Genomic DNA, 20,802 nt, shown 5'->3' with positions numbered 1-20,802 from the left:
TAGAGACAAAGTAGTCAGGTTCAGAGGTCAGGATGGGTCAGAGGTCATCTTCAGGGGAGACAGGAGGGGTATGCCTAGAGGTCTGATCTCAGCCCTATAGGCTCGTAGGTTGCTCAGGAGGGGTGGTCAGGGGTTTTCTAGCCCACATGAGAGAGTTAGCTAGTCAGGTCAGGGAGCCCGCCTCCGTGCCCGTGGTTAGAGAATTTCCAGATGTTTTCCCAGACGAGCTTCCAAGACTACCACCTGTTAGGCCGTCGAAGCAAGGTTTGGCAGCCGAACCTGCCAGAGGAGGCAGTTTAGGCTGCCTAAACTCGCCCCTGAAAGTTTGGACTTTCAGCTCTGGAGGGGAGTTTCGGCGGCTGAACCTGCCCCCGAAGGTTGTGACTTTCAGCTCTGGAAGGACTTTCGGCTGCCGAACCCTGCCCCCGAAAGTGCCTGACTTTCGGGTCTGGAGGGACCTTCAGCTGCCGAACCTGCCGCCGAAAGTCCCCTGCCCAGCCTTCCTTTGCCTGTTTTTCCATACATGTTTATGATGTTTTAGGGGGTTTTTGGAGAGATGTTTAGAGTCGTGTTAGAGTATGTTTCGTCCCTCATTTGAGTCCACCTGTGTAGGATCGGACCTGATAGGCCAAGGAGGTCAGGAGTGAGCTAGCTGCTTCAAAGTTAGTAAAGCGTTAGCCAGAGGTGAGTAGAACATAACTTCTTTTATTTTTTCAAAGCAACGAAGTTTTTAGCATGTTCATGCATCACGAATGCCATGATATGTACTAGGTTGTTTTGCATTAGAATTCATGAATATGATGCATTGCATAATATGTTGTTGATGTGGATGGATTTTGGATGACCCACTAGCCCTCGATATGATATGTTATGATACGGTATGGAAGTCCAGTGAGGCCCATTCTATGCCCCTAGCACGATGTGAGAGAAAGACCAGTGAGGCCCATTCTACGCCCCTGGCATATTGGATATGTTATGCTATGTCATGTTTAAGAGAAAGACCAGTGAGGCCCATTCTACGCCCCTGGCACGATTGGAAATGTAGAGGGTTAGTGGCGACAAATCTATCCTTGATGTGAATTGTTTGTGATGTGATGCATTTCATGAAAGCATATGTTTAATGAATTGTTTTACTGTGCTGCTCACTGGGCTTTAGTAGCTCACCCCTTTCCCCTAACCCCCAGGTTTGTAGGATCAGAGATAGCTCAAGGAGTCAGCAAGGGTAATGGCTATGGTTATGTTTATGTAATAGTCTAGTAGTGGACATGAAATGTAAAATGGTGTATTGTACAGTAATGTAATGAGGATTAGTATTGTGCTTGGCCCTAATGTATGGTTAATCCCTTTTGGTACATGATCTTTATGTAAATATTTTAATGATGAGATATGTTGAACCAGGCTTGGCATATGAGATGTTGACCCAACTGGAGCAATTGGTGAGGGCTCCAGTAAAGGGTTTTATGTTTACAGTTATGATGCATGCACAGGTCAAGCTTGGTATATGTGAAAAGTTTAAAGTTTTTTTATGAAATGTATGATCATGTATGGGATTTTATCAGGTACACAGGATGTATAGTAGGCTTGCTACGGGTCCCGGCGATCTTAAGTCGATCTGGATCCTAGCGCCGGTAGCAGTCCGGTTTCCGGGTCGTTACATGATATAAATAATAATGTAGTCATTGATGTTAGTCCTCTAAGGATGATTTTTCCTCCTGTAATCCTAGATGACTGAATAAAACAGTGATTTTGTTCCTTTTTATGTCTGTATTGTGCTTTTGCCCTTTTACTTCCAACGCTTGATTGTATGCCTGAGAGGTCGGCATCTAGCTAAGCCTCTGACTTGCGAGTTTTTCTTATTCTCTTGGAGGTGAGCTCTGCCTTTTGGCCTTTTTTTCTTACTTAGCTGATTTGTATTGGGTTTTTTCGCACTAACGGTCGATCCGGGCTGGAAGCTCATCATTTTTACTTTGTCTATTTTTACTGTGTCCTGAGGTTATGGGCCTCTTTGTATGGGGCCTATTCCTTCTATGTTTCCCTTAGCCTTGTCTCGTTTAGTTTGCATGTTATGGGTACGTACTGGTTTTAAGCCTGTTTATTCGTCGAGCTCTTGAGATTTTGGCCTTTCAGCCTTTCTATTACTTCATCATCTCATCCGGTTTTGTGGTGCCTGGGGTCATTTTCTGAGACCGGTCACCTACCTTACTGAGGCCTTGCGCAAGATTCAGGCTCTTTGGCCTTACTGTCGCTTCATCATCTCAGCCGGTTTTGTGGTGCCGGGGGTCATTTTCTGAGACCGGTCACCCACCTCACTGAGGTCTTGCACAAGATTTAGACTCTTTGGCCTTACTGTCGCTTCATCATCTCAGTCGGTTTTGTGGTGCCGGGATTCATTTTTCGAGACCGGTCACCTACCTCACTGAGGCCTTGCACAAGATTCAGGCTCTTTGGCCTTACTGCCGCTTCATCATCTCAGCCGGTTTTATGGTGCCGGGGGTCATTTTCCAAGACTGGTCACCCACCTCACTGAGGTCTTGCGCAAGATTCAGGCTCTTTGGCCTTACTGTCGCTTCATTATCTCAGCCGATTTTATGGTGCCGGGGGTCATTTTCCAAGACCGGTCACCCACCTCACTGAGGTCTTGCGCAAGATTCAGGCTCTTTGGCCTTACTGTCGCTTCATCATCTCAGCCGGTTTTGTAGTGCCGGGGGTCATTTTCCAAGACCGGTCACCCACCTCACTGAGGTCTTCTAGTGCCTATTCTTTTTCCTCTTTTAAGGAAAATTCAGACAAAAATGATAAAATAACATTTTGACATAATTTCTTTGTTTATTTCATTCCTATTTGTCAGAGTACAAATATTTGTTTACGCTGTTTGTACATTTAAGGAAAATACCTCTTCAGATGCTGGATGTTCCAAGCGTGAGATTTCAGATTTCCTTGTAGGTCTTCAATTCGATATACTCCGGGTTTGACTACTTTGATTATCCTGAAAGGACCTTCCCAAGTCGGCGCTAACTTTCCTACTGCAGCTCTCTTTCCTACGGCCTCTAACCTTCTTAGTGCTAGATCTCCTACCTTCAGGCTCCTTTTCCTGACTTTTTGATTGTAGTAACAAGCTGCCTTTTGTTGGTAAGCAGCGGTGCAGACTTAAGCTTCTTCTCTGATCTCTTCTAGGACGTCCAAGTTACTTCTCAATTTGTCGCCGTTGGTGTCCTCGTTATTGAACTGGACTCGGTGGGTAGGGACTTGTAATTCAATGGGTACTACGGCTTCAGTGCCAAACGCCAGTGCAAAGGGTGTTTCCTTCGTTGGCATTCGAGGGGTGGTCCGGAATGCCCACAGGATGTTATTAAGCTCATCTGCCTAGTTCTTCTTTGCTCCATCTAGTCGCTTTTTCAATCCCTGGAGTATAGCTCGATTTGTAACCTCCGTCTGGCTGTTGGTTTGAGGATGGGCCACTGAGGAGAACTTGTGCCATATGCCCATGTTTCTTGTGAACTCCTTGAATGCCTTGCAGTCAAACTGCTTGCCGTTGTCTGATATAAGTACTCTCGGTACTCCAAACTTGCAGATGATGTTGCCCCAGATAAAGTCTATCATTTTTCTGGCTATGATGGTGGGGATTGCTTCAACTTTTGGCCATTTTGAAAAATATTCCACAGCTACCACTACGAACTTTTTTTATCCTGTGGTTTTGGGAAAAGGTCCCAGGATATCTATACCCCATTGCCAGAACGGCCATGGGCTGGATATGCTGGATTGAGGAGTGGTTGGGACGTTAATTGCGTTGGCTAACCTTTGGCATACGTCACATCTTCTGACAAACGCTTCTGTCTCTTTCTTAACTGTTGGCCAGTAGTATTCCTGCCTGAAAACTTTGTTCGCCAGCGTCCTTGCTCCTTCATGTGCTCCGCACATTCCCTGATGGATCTCTTCCATGAACCTGGTTGCCTCTTCTGGGCCTACACATCGTAGCCATGGGCTAGATTTCCCCCTTCTGTACAGGGTTCCCCTTACTGCTTGGTAATTGGCGGCTCGGGCTGCAATTTTCCTTACCTCAGCTTTATCTTCAGGGAGTTTTCCCTTTTCTAAACATTCCAGGTATGGGGTCATCCAGTTCTCTCCTTCTCCAATTTCCATTATTTCGGCGGGTTTCTCATAGGCAGGGGTGCTGATGTGCTGTATGTACACCTTGTATGGGAGTTGTTCCAATTCTTCTTTAGACAGATGGCTGAGCAAGTCTGCTTCTCCATTCTCTTCTCTAGGTATTCTCTGATACCGCACTGTAACTCCTTGCTCGCCGAGCTCAGTTTCTACAGCTTTTACCTTTGCTTGGTACTTTTGCATAGTGGGATCCCTTGCTTGGTATGCTCCAGTCACTTGGTTGATTACCAGTTGGGAGTCACTGTTTATTACGAGGTCGATCACCCCTACTTCTTTTGCTATCAACATCCCATTTATTAAGGCCTCATACTCTACCACGTTATTGGAAGCACCGAACTCTAATCGTAGGGCATAACAAACTTTGAACTCTCCGGGTCCTTTCAACATTATTCCTGCGCCACAGCCTCCACCACTAGATGCCCCATCTACGTACAGCTTCCAGCTGAACTTTTGCACGAGCTGCTCCCCCTTCCCTTCCTCTGTTATGCTGTCAGGTTTCATTTGTTCTTCATTGAAGGAGCACTCTGCTAAAAAGTCAGCGAGAGCTTGGGCCTTGATGGTTTTCTGAGGTCGATACTCTAAACAATATGGACTAATTTTGACAGACCAAACTAGCATTCATCCTGATGTCTCTGGTCTGTAGAGGATCTTCTTCAAGGGCTGATCTGTCATTACCACTCCTTGATGGCTTTCCAGGTATACCCTGAATTTTCTTATTGCCAGCAACAAGGCGTATGCCAGCTTCTCTATGTTTAAGTATCTAATCTCGGCGTCTTTAAGCACCTTACTGACGTAAAATACTGGCTTCTGTTCTCCTCTTTCTTCCCATACTAGCACAACACTTATAGCTTATTCTGAGGCTACCAAGTAAATAAGAAGTTCCTCCCCAGCTATGGGACTACTGAGTACGTGTGGTGAACTGAGGTACTGCTTAAGGTTTCTGAAAGCTTGCTGGCAGTCCTCAGTCCATTCAAAGTCTGGGACTTTTCTTAGCTTCCTGAAGAATGGCAGGCATTTCTCTGCTGATTTTGACATGAATCTGTTGTGTGCTATTACCCTGCCTGTGAGCCTCTGTACATCTCTCAAGTAGGTCAGCTCGGGCATTTTTAGTATGGCTTCCACTTTTTCTGGATTTGACTCAATACCTTTTCCGCTGACTATGTATCCTAGGAATTTTTCCCCTCTGATAAAGAAAGCACACTTGGCTGGGTTCAACCTCATTCTGTATTGCTCCAGCACCCCAAACACTTCTTTCAGATCTACCAAGTGTTGCTGAAACGTTTGACTCTTTACTACCATATCATCCACATACACCTCCACGTTCCTTCCTATCTGTCCCTTGAAAATTTTATTCATCAGCCTCTGATACGTCTCCCCCGCATTTTTTAGCCCAAAAGGCATGGCCTTGTAACAATAGGTTCCATCCTCTGTTATGAATGAAGTCTTTTCCTCATCCGACCTGTCCATTGGGATTTGGTGATAACCAGACATTGCATCAAGAGACGACATGTAATCAAAATCGGCCGCAGAATCGACCATTTTATTAATATCAGGGAGGGGATAAAAATCTTTGGGACAAGCCTAGTTCAGATCGGTAAAGTCTATACACATCCTATACTTGCCATTGGCTTTTTTCACTAGTACAGGATTTGCTAACCATTGCGGGTACATGACTTCCCTTATGAATCTTGCTTCCTCTAACTTCTGTACCTCCTCCCTGGTAGCCTGCTGCTTTTCCTTCCCAACCACTCTCTTCTTTTGCTTTATAGGTTTTGCCCCAGGGAGAACGTTCAGCTTGTGGGTCATCACCTCAGGGTCTATTCCCGGCATATTGGATGGCTTCCACGCGAAGCTTGAGGCGTGACCTCGGATTAAAGTCATTGCTGCCATTTTTTATTCTTCAGTTAGGTCGGCGTTAAGGCTGAAAACTTTGTCTACTTCTCTTTCTGATAAAGGGAAAGTTTCTAGCTCCCCACATGCTCTGTCCTGGCTTCTTTCTTCTCATCTCTGACTTCTATAACCTCTGAGTCGATTTTTCCATCTGCCGAGCTCGATTATGCTACCGTGGCTATGTATACTGCCCTTGCTTCTTCCTGACGCCCTCGAACTACTCACACCCCTGCCTCTGTAGGGAATTTTATGGTCAGATACCTGATGCTGGTCGCCACCTTAAAGTTGTACAGCACAGGCCTCCCCAATATTGCATTGTAGCTTAGAGGGAGTTTCACTACCAAAAACATGGCGTAGTAAGTTCGAGACAGGGGTGGTTCTCCCAGAGTTAAGGCCACCTTCACCTTTTCTTCCACGGTTACTGGAGTTCCTCCGATCCCTTTCACCGGGGCTTGATCCCGTACTAGCTGCTCCTCTGATATTCCCATCTGCTGGAAGACCCTGTATGGCAATAAGTTCACTTTGCTTCCATCATCAGTCAGAATCTTCCGGACTTAGTAGTTGTGGATGATAGCCTCGATGACAAGGGCATCGTTGTGAGGCATTTGAATGCCGTGGCCGTCCTCAGGAGAGAAAGAGATGGTCGTGGGGGAATGTTCTACCACCTGCATGATTTCACCACTGCTTCCCTCCCCATCTCGGCTTCTCTTCTTTCCTCTTCTGCTCATCCGACCTCCAGTTTCTCCAACAATCATGTTGATGGTTCCACTGGAATCGTCATTTGTCGGTCCCGCTCCCAGTCTTCGGGGTCTTTTTGCTGGGGTCTCTCTCCTTTTGATTTTTTCACAAAGTTTCGAAGATGTCCCCTCTTTATTAGTCTTTCAATCTCACTTATCAACTGGTAGCAGTCATTGGTGTTATGGCCGTGAGTGCGGTGGTACTGGCAGTATTTGTCAAGACCTCTCCAGTTTGCTTTCGCTTTCATGGGCTTGGGCCATTGAAGGAACTCCTTGTCTTGAACTGCTACAAGCACTTTAGCCCTGGAGGCATTAAGGGGGGTTATTGCTTTCGGGACTTGAGGTGGAGGCGGTCTCTACTCTCTTCTGTCCCAAGGCTGTCTGTATGCCTCGGGCCCTCTACTATATCTTTTCTCAGGTCTGTCTGACCTCCTTTCTTTCGGGGCTTTACCTCTATCTGTAGCTTCCTTAGCAAATCTGCTAGTTGTTAAGGCATCATCTTGCCTTATATACTTCTCTATTCTCTTCATCAGTTCTGCCAAGGAGGTGGGCGGTTTTTTGCATAATGAGCCGAAGAACTCAGGAGAGGTGGTTCCTTTCTGCATGGCTTCCACAGCCTGACTTTCGTCTAGCTCGGGGATCTACAGGGCCTCCGTATTGAAACAAGCTACATATTCCCTCAGGGATTCGTTCCTCTTCTACTTGACTGTCTCCAGATAACTAGTTTTTCTGTCAGCCGGCACTCCTGCTATGAACCGACTGATGAAGATGCTAGCTAGGTCACTGAAACTCTTGATGCTTCCGGTGTCCAAACTGTTAAACCAGGCCCTTGCTGGTCCCGTGAGTGTGGTAGGGAATACATTGCACATCAAGGCATCCGATAAGGTCTGCAGTTCCATGAACGTCTTGTAGTTCAAGATGTGCTCCCTTGGGTTTCCTGTCCCATCATATGTCGCCATGGGAGGCATCATGAACTTTTTGGGAATGATTTCTTGTTGGATCCACCCCGAAAAAGACAATGACGTGGGCAAGAGAGTATGGCTGTTGTCTTTTGCCCCCAGCTCGGCTAGGAGCTGCTTCTTCATCTTCTGCAACTTCTGATCTACATCTTCCTCCTCTTGTCTTGGCTTCTTCTCCATGCGATACCCTTCCCTCCATTCTTCACTCTCTGTCCTCCTGGCTGTTTCCATGGAGTAGCTTTCCACATCATCGTTATCAATAAGTTCTCTCACTCTCCTTCCGTGAACTCTAGCCATTGGCTCCTCCTCCCTATCGGCTCCTCTGTTTCCTGCTCCTACTTCATGGTTGCTTTGTTATGGGATTAGGTGGTTGAAGGTGGGTTGAGGTTCAGTGATGGGGATTCCCTCTACTGCGGGGAACACATTCAATGGGGTATTGAGGCCCCTTTGCTGCATTATTTGCCCTAGCCAATGGGCGGTACTTTGAAGTTGAAGGGCTATGGTTTGGAATTCTTGGTTGGAGATGGTATTTTGGGGTGTGTTCCCTGCTAAGCTTGGTGAAAGTGTAGGCAGCATTGGTGGTTGGCTGGTGGGAGTAGCAGGGCTAGAGAAAGAGAACTGCTGCCCTTCTTGGGCAGAGCTCAGGTCATTTGAGTATGGTTTTCATTATGGTTTGCCATTATGGATCTCAGTGGATTTTTTAAGAAAGGAACTCCGATGATGCAAAAGGTCTCCTTCGTTCCCACAGATGGCGCCAATTGATGTTCTGATATCCAAAGAATCGGGTTTACAGTGGTTGTGTAAGCTTAATCTTCTTGGATGGTATCCCCCTTTCTTATCCTTTTTTCGTTTGTCCGCTAGCCACTCCTAACGGCCTCTCTGCTACAGTGTCACATGTTCCTGTCGGACAGGTACGTACGTACGAATAGTGTCAGACGTCCTCTCCACGTCAGGCGGCCATTTAATTCCCCCCGGGGCGCATGCAGGCAGGGCTGCGAGATGACTAGGCCTGCTGTCCTTCCTCATGTCATGTCAATGGGCTAAGCTCGTGGTTGGTGTTTCTGGGTTGGTGGGTAACTTAGTTTGCCCTCTTAGGCTATGTCTGGGCTGAAGGGGTCAGACTGGCCCAACAGAGAAGCTCCTCGGGTCTTGGGCTGGGGTAACCTTCGTGGGCTTGGCCTCTTTCCTAGACGTGTTAGGCCCGGCAGTCATCATAAGAAAATAATTATTTTTTATTTTTTATTGTTTGGATGACTTAGAAAAAAAATTAATTAACTCTACTAATTAAAAAAGTTAAATTAATTTTATAAAAAATGTCTCACTCTTGTAAATATTGAAAATCTTATTAATACTGTTATACATAAATTTTTAATATTTTTATTTTTTAAATTATAATCAAGCAATAAAACAAGTTATGATTTTACGAAAAATATATTGCACACAAAATATTACATATAAAAAATATTTTTAAAATATAAACTAGTTTTCATAAATAAGCTGAGCTTTGTTATATATAATAGGTCTAAAAAAACATCTAAAAAAAAATTATTTTGAACATTTCAATAAGTAAATTGTATTTAGTTACAGTGAAATTTTATAAAAAAAAAAAAAAAAACTTTTTTATACTGTAAGAAAATAGAGATAAATATAGTATTTTTTAATAATTCAGCGATGATGTGGCTGGCTGCTTGACAAGGAATATTACTAGCTAATAAGTCAATGACTCCATGATTAGAGGAGTAATGGATATATGTTGGATTGTGTTTGATAACGGTAATTTTATGTTGAGACTCAACCTTTTCAAATGGTGGGCGAGCCTTAATGATGAATCGGATGTTAAAATGTCCGAATATTCCTTTTCTCGAGCAGAATCGCATTACTTACTTATTAGATCCTTGCCATGTAGACATGTTATGTGGTGATAGCGTATGATGTACCTTGAATGATTATTATGTAGCATAATAGGTCTCCCGCTAGTTTTCAATTCTTCATATTTGAAGGTGATAGTTGTTCTCACGATCTGAGGCACGTGGCTTACGGACATTGGTTTTTTCTTGGCTTACGCTGCTTTACCTGCCTAGCTTTTTAATGATGGTTGCCTTATTTCCTGAGACGCATTTAAAGCCTACCGTCAAAACCATCTTATAAGAATCATTCTTCTTCTTCAAATATCACTTTTGCTCTCTATTGCAATCTTTGCCTTTAGGAAGGCTCGGTCGTTCCTTATTTTTCGATTGCACTCCCTTACTTTCACGGTAATTTCTATTTTTTTTCCTCTTAGGATGAATAGGAATAGCTCCTCTTCTCTAACCCCTAGTGGAGATTCCGCCTCAAGCTCCTCCTCTAACGACCCTATCCATGCCCCGGCCCCTATCGTTCCATTGAGGGAGGCTTCAAGAAATGAAGGTAGCTCAATTAGTAACATTCCGTCTGTCCTATCAGAGCAAGATATAGACTGCCTTTATGGTACCTACAAATTCCTTGAGAGACTTTTTGTGTCTTTGCCCCTCCATAGACTCATTTTTTGCTGATGTCCTTCAATTCTACAAGCTTTCGGTTGCCCAGCTGCATCCTAATAATTGGAGAATCCTGGTGGCTTTCCGGTTCGTCTGTCTTAAGAACCACATCGAACCGAGTGTATCACTCTTCTTCCAGCTATACTAGTTGGGTACCCAAAAAATGAGGAGTTCTGATTTTTTAACGAATGCAAATGCTAGATGATGTTCAACTAAATACCCTCCTCATTAAAGCGATAGAAAAATAAGTTTTTTATCCTTTGATACCAAAAGTCTGGAGGTCTTGGGCATCTCCAAACGAGTTGAAACTTATGGGTGGAACTAAGGAATGATGGGGTCCCACTAAGAAGGGAGGAGGATGAGGGTTTAACTTCCCTTTTGACAATGGCTAAGTCTCTGAAGAAAATTGGCATCACCCAAATGGTGAGGAACGCTGTTTTATCTTGGCAGAGTCATCTGTAAGCGAGCCAGACTCAGGGTTCTCATCTGCTACTTATAAAATCATTTAAAAATAACTATTTTGATTCGGTTTAATATTTTTAAATTTTTTTATCAAAATCAAATTAAATAAGTACAATCAAAACTTTTAAAAATCAAAAAGTAATTTTAAATTTATGGATGCAAGTTTTCCTCTGTGGTCTCTTTGTGACTCGATGCTCTCGCCTTTTCCTCTTCCTTAAACTTAACTTCTTCTTTTCCCTTCCCCATGTAAGACGATCTGCATCAATTGACTATCAATGAAGAATTGACTATTAATGAAGAAAAAGATGTTGTTGTCCCTATTAAGAGCTCCAAAGATATTCCGATCGTCACTTATGATTTATGTATGGTGGGGATGTTTCTCACATACAATCCAATCAATTTTCAGAATATGCAGACCTCTTTGGCAGATTTATGGCGGTAATCCTCGGACAGTTATCGCATTGAAGGATTTGGTTCCTAGTTACAAGTCGGACATTTTATTTTTGATGGAAACAAAAGCTCTTAGTTCTCGTATGGAATTTTTTCGTAGTTTTTTACATTTTGATGGTTGCTTCTCAGTCAATAGACAAGGATTGAGAGGAGGCATTTCGTTAATGTGGTGGAGGAGTCATGGGTATATTTCAGTAGTTGGCTTTTCTTCAAATTTTATTGAGGAGTCATGGGTATGTTTTTGTAGTTGGCTTTTCTTCAAATTTTATTGATTCGGTTATTTCAGAAGGTAATGTTCAATGGAGATTTACTAGTTATTATGGGTTTCCGGAATCACAAGGACAACATCAGTCTTGGAATCTTATTCGAGTTTTATCTCGTAGAAACTCTCTTCCGTGGCTTTGTTCAGGAGATTTTAATGATTTATATTCAAGAGATAAGAAAGAAAGAAGAGATAATTTTGCCAAATTATCTTATGCAGGGATTTGATTTTGAATAATTGTAAATCTTTATTAGATTCTACAACTGATATTTTTGTTAGATGGGTTCGTTGTAATGCTACTCTAGCTACTCATACTTTTGGCTAAACAATCTTTCAGGCATAATCGTCTCTCTATTTGGGATGATATTCTTATTTGTTTGATGGAATTTTATTAATACAGTAAGTAGTTTTAGTTTTGTTTTCAAAAAAAAATTCAAAAAGTAAACCTAATTATATTATCCCAACACATTGTCATCTTGGACCAATGCAAGGATCTTTTGATCAAGTTTTTTGTAAAAAAAGCACTAATTAATTAATTTTCACATTATAAAGGGCCTCTGATAAGCATATTTTATAAAGGGACCTTATAGTGATTTACTAGTTCAAAATCATAACTACCTGTCAACGTTTGCTTCTTTGCCCTTTTCTTTCAATCTTCTCCCTCTCCTCCTCTCTGCGTTCTTTGCTTGTTCTCAATCTTGTCGATCTTGTCTTTAATCGTGCACAACATGATACATCTACTTTACACAGTAATCTTTGCCGAAATGGCGCTGGTTATGATACTTCTGTTTAAAACCCCTTTGAGGAAGATCGTTATCGCGACTTTGGATCGGGTGAAGCGAGGGAGAGGGCCCGTCATGGTCAAGACCGTAGCCGGTACTGTCTTTGTTGTGCTCTTGTCTAGTCTGTACAGTATCATCGAGATCCAAAACCGTGCGATCGAGGCCGGTTCTCCCAACCCTACGGACCAGGTACTCATGTCCAGCCACATGCTTGAAGCGTCTCTCATGGGTAATTCTTTTCTATCGCTTGCTTTTACCTTGATTTTGGCATTCTGTGAGACCCATTATTTCTTTGACATTTTTGTTTTTGATTGTTCTTGAATTTTGATTTTATTGAAAAATTGAATGCGATGATAACATAAATATCTGAATGAAATAGCAATTACTAAAAGCAATTTTCAATTCTTTGTTTGGTTGTTGAATTTCGCGCAGACACATTGATGTGAACTGAGTTTTTGAGTTGTTTTCTTAATTTATTTTGTTTTAAGGTTATTAGATATGTGATTGCTAAAAATATTGGGACTGAGTACCCAAAAAATGGTGGAAGATTTGTTTAGAAATGAGATACACGCGCAAATTAGAGAACTGTTGAATTTTTTTTTCTTTTCTTAAATTTATTTGAAATTTGGAGAGGAGGGTTAGATGCTTCTCGATTATTTCATGAAATTACTTGGTTAAATTGGTTGGAGCTGTATGGATCATAGGCATGCTCTTGTATGGAACCACTTTGGAAACAGGATTCTTATCTCATTTTTTCAACCTTTGATGTTGTCACTTAATAATAATGGTCCTATATTGTGTCTATTGTTAACTTGTACAAAAGTGGACAATTGCAAAACCCCCTCTTTACTTCTTTTTCCTATAGGAGAGTTGCTGACTTTAGAATATATCTTTCCCTCTCTTGATTCTTGCTTCAACAACACAGGAATATAAAAATAAGGAAATAACAAAGTTGCTTACTAGAATTTGAAAATGGATTAGATATGCACAAATAGAAATTTTACTGAATTTAGGCGTGTCCAAATCATCAGGGTAGGTTCCAACCTAGTAAGCAAAAATACCAGAATTCATTTGAGAAACTGAACTGAACCAGAGTAAAGAACTAACCGATTGACAAAACGATAAGCAACAACCAAATCCATAAGGTGAAAACTGAGTGTTTATAAAGAAGGAAAAAAGGGCACAGTATTGTATTATATATCCATACTCTCCTTCCTCTCCCTGCCCCCATTGTATACAGATATTCGAGCTAGGCTTTTCTGTTAGCATCTCCAGGTGGCATTCCCTCCTTGACTCCCTCTACCACAACAAGTTCTTGCCATCCATCTCCAGTTGCTTGCCCTAGAATACTTCCATCCAAATTTCTCTGCACTTGTTTTCTTCTTTCTTCACTATACTTGTAAAGAGTCTTGTGAATGGTCTTGGACCTAAATTACTTTTAGCAATCCCTTAGAGGTCCTCAAGTTGAATACATTTGTAACAAGCTTGGAGCATATGACTTATGCTCTCCAACTTAAGGGGGAGTGGTGAGATATTTGACCCTTTATTAGCTCCTATAAATGTTTAATATAATTAGGTGCTGTAAATTATCTTAGGATTTGTGATTTCCTTTACTTCTTTCTTTTTTGTAATTCATGTATCTTTAATTTCCTACCAAAGGTTGGTGTTACACAAAAAATCCTGTCTTAGGAGGCTTGAGTTTGTATCACACATCACTTACCTCATTATCCCTTCTATGGGGATTTGACTTTGGTATTTGAACTTCTTGTATATGTTATCTAACCCTTGTATCTTCTTAAATTTAGAGGTTTTGAACTTCTTAGTTCTTAGAAGTAGCATCTAACCCTTCTTAGAGCTATTAAGCCCAGCATCCTACTCTTCCTGTTGCGTTACACCGAGAATGTTTTAAGTTAATATTTCCATTTACCTCTCTCTAATGGATAAGGTAGGAAGAAGTTAACTATTCATAATGTGGAGAGAGCATCAAGATGATTTTTGAATTCCTTAGCCTTAAAGTAAGTCCAAATGAATAAAGGTAATGAGATTGCCAAATGGGACTATTCCCACCATGTGACAAAGCTGTTCAAGGGTAATGTATATATGAATTTTTGCTTGGTTCAAGACTTTCAGCGTGCAAACAACAAACTTCAACTTTTCAACCTCTTCTGCAAGGGCCCTATTTAAAGCATTGGGTTGTTTGGATCATGAGCCAATGGAGGAAGTCCATTGACACTTCCAGGTGGAGGTGGATCTTTTAGGATTCAGCAAAATAGGCTATCTCAATACTTAATCTTTCTTGTTTATAACGATCCTTTAATTCTCTTGAGATAAAGGTTAAATCTAACTCATTGCACTAGTTACTACTGTAGCTAGTGTTGTACTAACTTAGTGTAACTGGTGTTAGTGGACTAACAAAGCGAGATGGAAAAGGGCTTTATCCATCTTTTCTGGGGGGAAAAGTAAGTGTTTGATCAAATCAATCAAAAGAGATAGCTTTGGTCACACATAGGCAAGGATGGAGTTGTTGAGTGACCACCGGCTAAGAGTAGTTCCATCATGTAGTTGAGTATAAATAGACCACTAAAAGACAAGCAACAGCAGCGAATGAGGAGTAGTAAGGGTTCGAGGAAGCACGCATGGTATGTAAACGAGTACAAATCACATGGTTTTGTACAAATTTTCTTTTGAGCAATTGAGTGACGATTGCTTCATCTATTAAGAAAGCGCACAGAGGGCTTTGTTTATAAAGGGGATACTCTTCTTTGATGTGCACTATATTATATTATTGAAGGAGCAAAAGAACTCTTGTTTTTTCACTTAGAGGTTCCAATGTCTATCAATAGAAAATTCTTTCTTTATTTGGCAACCAAAGGTAGATGAATCTAGCAGTTACTACTGAAAGACTTGTTCAAATTAATTATGTAATTCAAAATATTGAAAATGCTAAACATGGATAACTACAAACACTTGTTGGCTTTTTAAAACAAGTGCATGTTGTCGATCAAGAATAGGTGGAATAATAGATACAATAGCTCTTGAATGACATTTAAATTCTGGAAGAATGAAGGAGAACCCTCATCCGAGAACGGGAATCTTTGATTGTCAAATAAGCAAAGAAGTCTTTCAGTAGTAGCTCTTGAATCAATCTCTCTTTGTTTTGCCAAATAAGCAAAGAAGCTGCTATTTTTAAACGTGGGAATCTCTAAGCAAAAAAATAGAGTTTTTTGTTTTTCATGAATATCATCACGTGGCTTAATCCCAATCACCGTTTTAATGAATATAGGATACCATAATATAGCGCACATCAGAGAAGAGAGTATGCTTTTATAAACAAGGCCCTTTATGTTCTATCTTTTCTATCTTAATAGATGGAGCAATCATCACTTGAAAGCGGATAAATACTTCTGTACCAAGTGTGCTTCATCGTGCTCTTATTGCTCGTTCACAGGCATGCATTTGTGTTTTATTGGCTTATTTGTAACCAACTATATGATGAAACTCCTCTCTTCCAGTGCAGCTCTTAGATGGAAGGAAAATGATGGTTTAGAGTGGTAATAGCAAGAGTCTATTTTGCCATGGTTGGGATTTTTTCCCCCTCCAAACAATTAGGTTGGCTTGGGAAAGTGGCAAGTGTTTCTTTAGTTATGGTTTGGTGGGTTGATGTTGTAGAGGGTAAAAAATATGTTGTTGAATTTAATAATTTACAAGGTGTTATTTATTTTGATTGGCTAAAAAGTAATATATAAATTTGTTATTGTTTAAATTTCTTTCATTAATTGTTTAGAATAATTTTCTATTTAAATTAAAATTCTATTCTATTAAAGAATATCTCTCTATTTTTTTAATTAAAATTCTATTCTATTAAAGAATATATCTCTCTATTTAAAAAAAAAAAATTATTATAGACGTTAATTTATGTTTCCTTAGAAAATCATAAATTTATATTTTCATAAAAAACCAATTTCAATTTAATTAAAACTTGAAGTCAACGTTTGATCTATAGCCAAAAAAAAATTTTTTTTTCTAATGATTTCTTTTAGAAAATTAGAATTCCAATCAGCCTTAGATGTTATGATCTTACTTTTATGACTCTTTATATGATTTTTAGTTATCATAATAAAATTTATCTTCCAATATTAAATATAATGAACGTAATAATGATAAAACTTTCTTTTATGCAGATTTTTTAGTCTTGTAATATAATGTATGTTTTTATTATTAATTATGATAAAATATTCTCATGAATTATTTGATTATTTAATAAATGAATGTGTTTTTACATTATAATGTATGATGATTAGGGTTAAGTAATTGTGAAAAGCATTATAAGAATTTAAGAACATTCAAACAAAAATAGGATTTATGGTTGGGTTAATGAAATAAATAATACAATAATATAAGAATTTAGCCTATCATATCATGTGTAAACTAAGCTAACAAAATAATTTTATAGTAATACTATATTTATTTATTTATCTGTCTGTCTATCTATTTATAATTTTATCAAAACATGATGAATTGTATTTTAATATACAGTATATTATTTTTTAGAATTGTATTACTTTAGTATGAAATTTTATGTTAAAAAAGAAATCTATGATCTATATAAATATAAATATATAATTTATAAAAAAAGAGAAGGAGAGAGAATAATAGTATGGACAAAAATATCCATGATAATTTGGTGGTATAACAACAAATTATTAAATTTAATTAACTATTGAAAATTATTTTTTAAGCAAAGTGAAAATATTGTAAAATAAAAAAAAAGGACTAAAACCTAAACTGATATTTGCATGGCTATGTTATTTACAAATTCAACAGAATATGTGCAAGCAAAATGAAAGTATTTTAAAACAATATAACATAAAGAAACTTTAAATTAATATGCATTTGTAATACCATTTATAAAAACAGCATGATATCTGTATTGCTAAGAATAGTAAAAAACGATAACTTGACCCTAAAAATAGTAGAACCAAAGAAATCTTAAACTATAAAAACAGTATAACCAAAGAGGATGGTTAAAAAAATACAGTTTGATTTTGTTTAGGATTAACAAACCAAATGTGTAAAAAGAATAAAAAACATAAAACAAACATAAATAAAAAGTAAAAATAATCGTGGTAATTTGATATTATAATAATGTGAAGCTAAATTTAATTAGCTATTTAAAATCATTTGTATTAGAATAATATTGTATCATGTCTTAGAAAAATTAACTGAAAAATAATATTATATCATGTCTTAGAAAAATTAACAGAAAATTATATATGAAATTAAATAACGAGTATGTACAGTGGGTATAAATAACAAGACAAGCATGTTATAAATACTAGTAATGATAGATTTCTAAATATTATAAGCTTTCTTATGGAAACCTGAAATTCCTAAATGTTTGATTTGCTTGACTGCATCAATATGCAATACGTCGAGAAATTAGATAAAAATGTAGATGCTGTGGCAGAGTTTGTTGCAAGCATGTCAGGTTTGTAGTGGATTCATTTCCTTTAATGCTCCTATTTATCAGCTAAGACTTGTAATAAGATATTCTCTCTGTCTCTAGAGCATTCAAGTTTTTTTGGTATGGTAGGGCTTAGAGCTTATAGTAAGGAAACCAATAACAATATGCGTTTTATTAGTTATTGTATGGGAGAAGATTGCTTTGATGAGATTTGCAGGCACAATTATTGTGTACTCGGGTCATAATCTTTGAGGCAAACTTTGTATAGAGGAGAACAAATGGGTAATATATACTGTCTTTAGCCTTCCGTGTGTTTTAGAGAGGGTGAATTCTGGGTGAATGAATTCATCAATCCACTTCGTATTCTTTTGACAGTTGATCAATGGATCTCATGAAGTTTTGAATCAAGGTTGAAAATCATGCGAGTGGTCATGGAAAGATTCAAAAAGTATGGCATAGAGAGAACAAAATATCAGAAGGATCAAATTGATCCATATATTGATGTTGTCGAATGAATGGGCATATGAGTGGATGTGGGATAAAAGCGGAAATGAACACTTCTACGTGTTCACAATAAATCATACTAACTACTGGGATAGAATTTGTTCTTCTGATTCTCTGAATAATCTTGGTGATGTGAATGAAAGGATAGATATCATAGTGATCATCTGTTGTTTCTTGCTGCCTCTTACCGCTAAAACTTATTTTTTATTTTTTTATTTTAATTTTTTTGACATGTTACCACTAGAACTTCAGGTGTAGTCCTTTAATATTTCATTTATCTGGTCTTCTAGTGGCTGCTCACATTCTAATATAGCATGGTAAATGGTGTATTTGTTATATGCAGGAAAAGGATTGTAATGGTTATCATGCGCGCACAAGTTCCTGTAGAAAGCACTTTTTTTTTAATATAAGTCCAATTAAGCTCCTGAATAAAGCCCAATTCAAAATTTTGGGCAATTAAGTCCCTCTACTTTTACTCAAAGGTTAAATAAGTCCTCATCTAATATAATATTATTTTTAATAATAAAAATATTTTTTTATATGTTAAAACTTTATTTTTGTAATTTTAAAAATTATTTATTATATCTATGTATTTTTTAAAATTTTTATGGTAATTAAAATACTAAATTCTTGATTTTTTAAATTCTAAAAAATAATATTTTATTATTAAAAAAATAATATTATATTATGTTAGGACTTATTTGGCCCTTAATAATAGTAGAAGGGTTTAATTGGTCCAAAATTTTAAATTGGATTTATTTGGTTCTTGAGTAAACTATAGGGTCTTAATTGGACTTATTTTCTTTTTTTGTTTTAACTTTTTATATTTTAACTTTATATTTTGCTGGAATGGGGTCAAATATTTTATTCCAGTGTAGAATGTTACTAAAGGTCGGAGGCTTTGACTTGGATTAGCTGCCATCATCAAATAATTCAAGCGATGTCATTGCATAAAGTTTAGTATTTGATTCACAAGTGATTTATTCATGCAGGATTCTTGCTATTCCTCGCATTGATGATAGATAGACTGCATCATTACATTAGAGAACTACGTTTGCTGAGGAAGACAATGGAGGCTGCTAAGAAACAAAGCCGAAGCCTTGATGATGGCAAAAATGGTGGGTCGGAGGAGATCAAAGCGCTGGGGGAAGAAATTGTTAACTTGAAGTCTAAGATCAAGAATTTAGAATTTGAATGCGAGGCAAAAACAAAGGAGGCAAATGCTGCAAAAGCTGAAGCTGAGGCTAAGCGAAAGTAATCTGAAGGTTTCCTTCTAGAGTATGATTGCTTGCTAGCTGCGCCTGCTGAACCAATGGGAGTCGATAGACCAGAGTTCTTCACAATCTGATGGCAAGAAGAATATGTGAGTTAGTAATTACCCAATGCAATTTCCGTCTTTTTTCTTGATCTCCATGAAGCAATTTTGGATTTGGGATTTTGGATTTAGAGAGAGAAGACAATTAGGGATTTTGAAATGGTAGCTTCTACTTAAATGCAAATGATGGAAGTTTAATGTTAGAAACTGCTCAAAGCTCAAAATAGATAGTTTTTTTTTTTTTTTTTTTTTGTCGGTGCATTCCCAGTTTTACATTAATGTTTGGTTTTAGTCTTTAAACAAGAATTTTGTGGAAATCAATTGAATTAATTCAATTCAATAGAATTCAATTGAAATAAATTTTCCTGCTTTTGGTTTGATTACTATTTAAAATGCACGATTCAATTGAATTTTTATAATTCTAGTTGGGCATTAAAGAGTTTGCTTTTAAAGTTAGCAATTTAGCATTTATTCTTCATTCAGTATGATATATATTTTTAAAAAAAATTAAATAAATTCTCATAAAATATATAAATATGTTTTTTATTAAATGAAAATATTATCTATTCTTTTATTTTAAATAATAAATTTAATAAAAAACAATTGAGTTCTTTTGAAATGTTTAATTTCAAACAAGGAGTTATTTTTCTAAATTGTAACTATTTATTGTTTTAATGAACGATTTATTATTTAAGGTGGAGTTAGCGAGCAATTATATTTTTTTTTCTTTAATAAATATAAGGTAATATACAACTTGGAAAAACTAAAAAATGTACAAGGTAAAATAACACTTTTTATTTATTTATTAATCTTAGTTATTTACTTAATTAATAATCATAATAAGAGAATTAAAAAAAAGTTGAGAATTTTTGAAATTGAATTTTATTTTATTTAAATAAATAAATACAATAAAATTTGATGGAAAAGAATTAAAATATACTGGGTGTTAGTTTAAGAATTTTCTCATTTGTGAATGTCTGATGCACGCAAGTATATTGATAATATGAATTAAACAGGATGATATAATTTAGAGAAATTATTGGTGCACAATTACATATGCACTTTTAACTCAAAGAAATATACGTAATTTTGAAAATATATTAGCAAGAGAATGAATGTTACAAAATTATTTAAACTAAATTTGATAAAGTTTTAGTGATAAAAATACTGAAATGACAAAATAATTTTTTTCATTATTTTTTCAACAGCATTATATATATATATAAAAGTGAGTTTTAGCCTCCAATTACAATACCAAACAGAGAATTAAAATACAGCTAGAAAGTGTTCTTCCACT

General features: G+C 37.8%; 2 protein-coding genes and 1 long non-coding RNA gene across 3 annotated transcripts; 2 read left to right on the top strand and 1 right to left on the bottom strand.

Annotated features, from left to right (window-relative positions):
- Nucleotides 1-3,363: 3,363 nt before the first annotated feature.
- LOC110607906 lies at nt 3,364-6,054 on the bottom strand. Its single transcript, XM_021747069.1, has 5 exons — nt 5,822-6,054; nt 5,029-5,623; nt 4,840-4,924; nt 3,723-4,742; nt 3,364-3,632 (listed from the first exon to the last, which is right to left on the bottom strand). Exons 1-5 carry the CDS (start codon nt 6,052-6,054, stop codon nt 3,364-3,366), a joined length of 2,202 nt encoding a protein of 733 aa, XP_021602761.1.
- A 5,978-nt stretch (nt 6,055-12,032) lies between these two features.
- Nucleotides 12,033-19,882, top strand: LOC110607903. Its single transcript, XM_021747066.2, has 2 exons — nt 12,033-12,451; nt 19,183-19,882. The coding sequence occupies exons 1-2, from the start codon at nt 12,169-12,171 to the stop codon at nt 19,446-19,448; spliced, it is 549 nt and encodes a 182-aa protein (XP_021602758.1). The 5' UTR covers nt 12,033-12,168; the 3' UTR covers nt 19,449-19,882.
- LOC122721577 lies at nt 12,458-18,350 on the top strand. Its single transcript, XR_006348273.1, has 2 exons — nt 12,458-17,968; nt 18,062-18,350. It is a non-coding gene; the product is annotated as an uncharacterized LOC122721577 (long non-coding RNA).
- Nucleotides 19,883-20,802: the final 920 nt, after the last annotated feature.

The sequence above is a fragment of the Manihot esculenta genome, chromosome 13, assembly GCF_001659605.2.
Source record: "Manihot esculenta cultivar AM560-2 chromosome 13, M.esculenta_v8, whole genome shotgun sequence".
NCBI lineage: Eukaryota > Viridiplantae > Streptophyta > Magnoliopsida > Malpighiales > Euphorbiaceae > Manihot > Manihot esculenta.
This window is presented reverse-complemented; position numbering and strand designations above follow the sequence as displayed.

Coding starts and splice junctions, on each gene's coding strand:
- LOC110607903 (XM_021747066.2), top strand. CDS start 12,169: ATGATACATCTACTTTACACAGTAATCTTTGCCGAAATGGCGCTGGTT. Junction 12,452..19,182: donor GCTTGAAGCGTCTCTCATGG/GTAATTCTTTTC, acceptor TTATTCATGCAG/GATTCTTGCTATTCCTCGCA.
- LOC110607906 (XM_021747069.1), bottom strand. CDS start 6,054: ATGGCAGCAATGACTTTAATCCGAGGTCACGCCTCAAGCTTCGCGTGG. Junction 4,925..5,028: donor AGGAACTTCTTATTTACTTG/GTAGCCTCAGAA, acceptor CGCCGAGATTAG/ATACTTAAACATAGAGAAGC. Junction 4,743..4,839: donor TGGAAAGCCATCAAGGAGTG/GTAATGACAGAT, acceptor CATATTGTTTAG/AGTATCGACCTCAGAAAACC.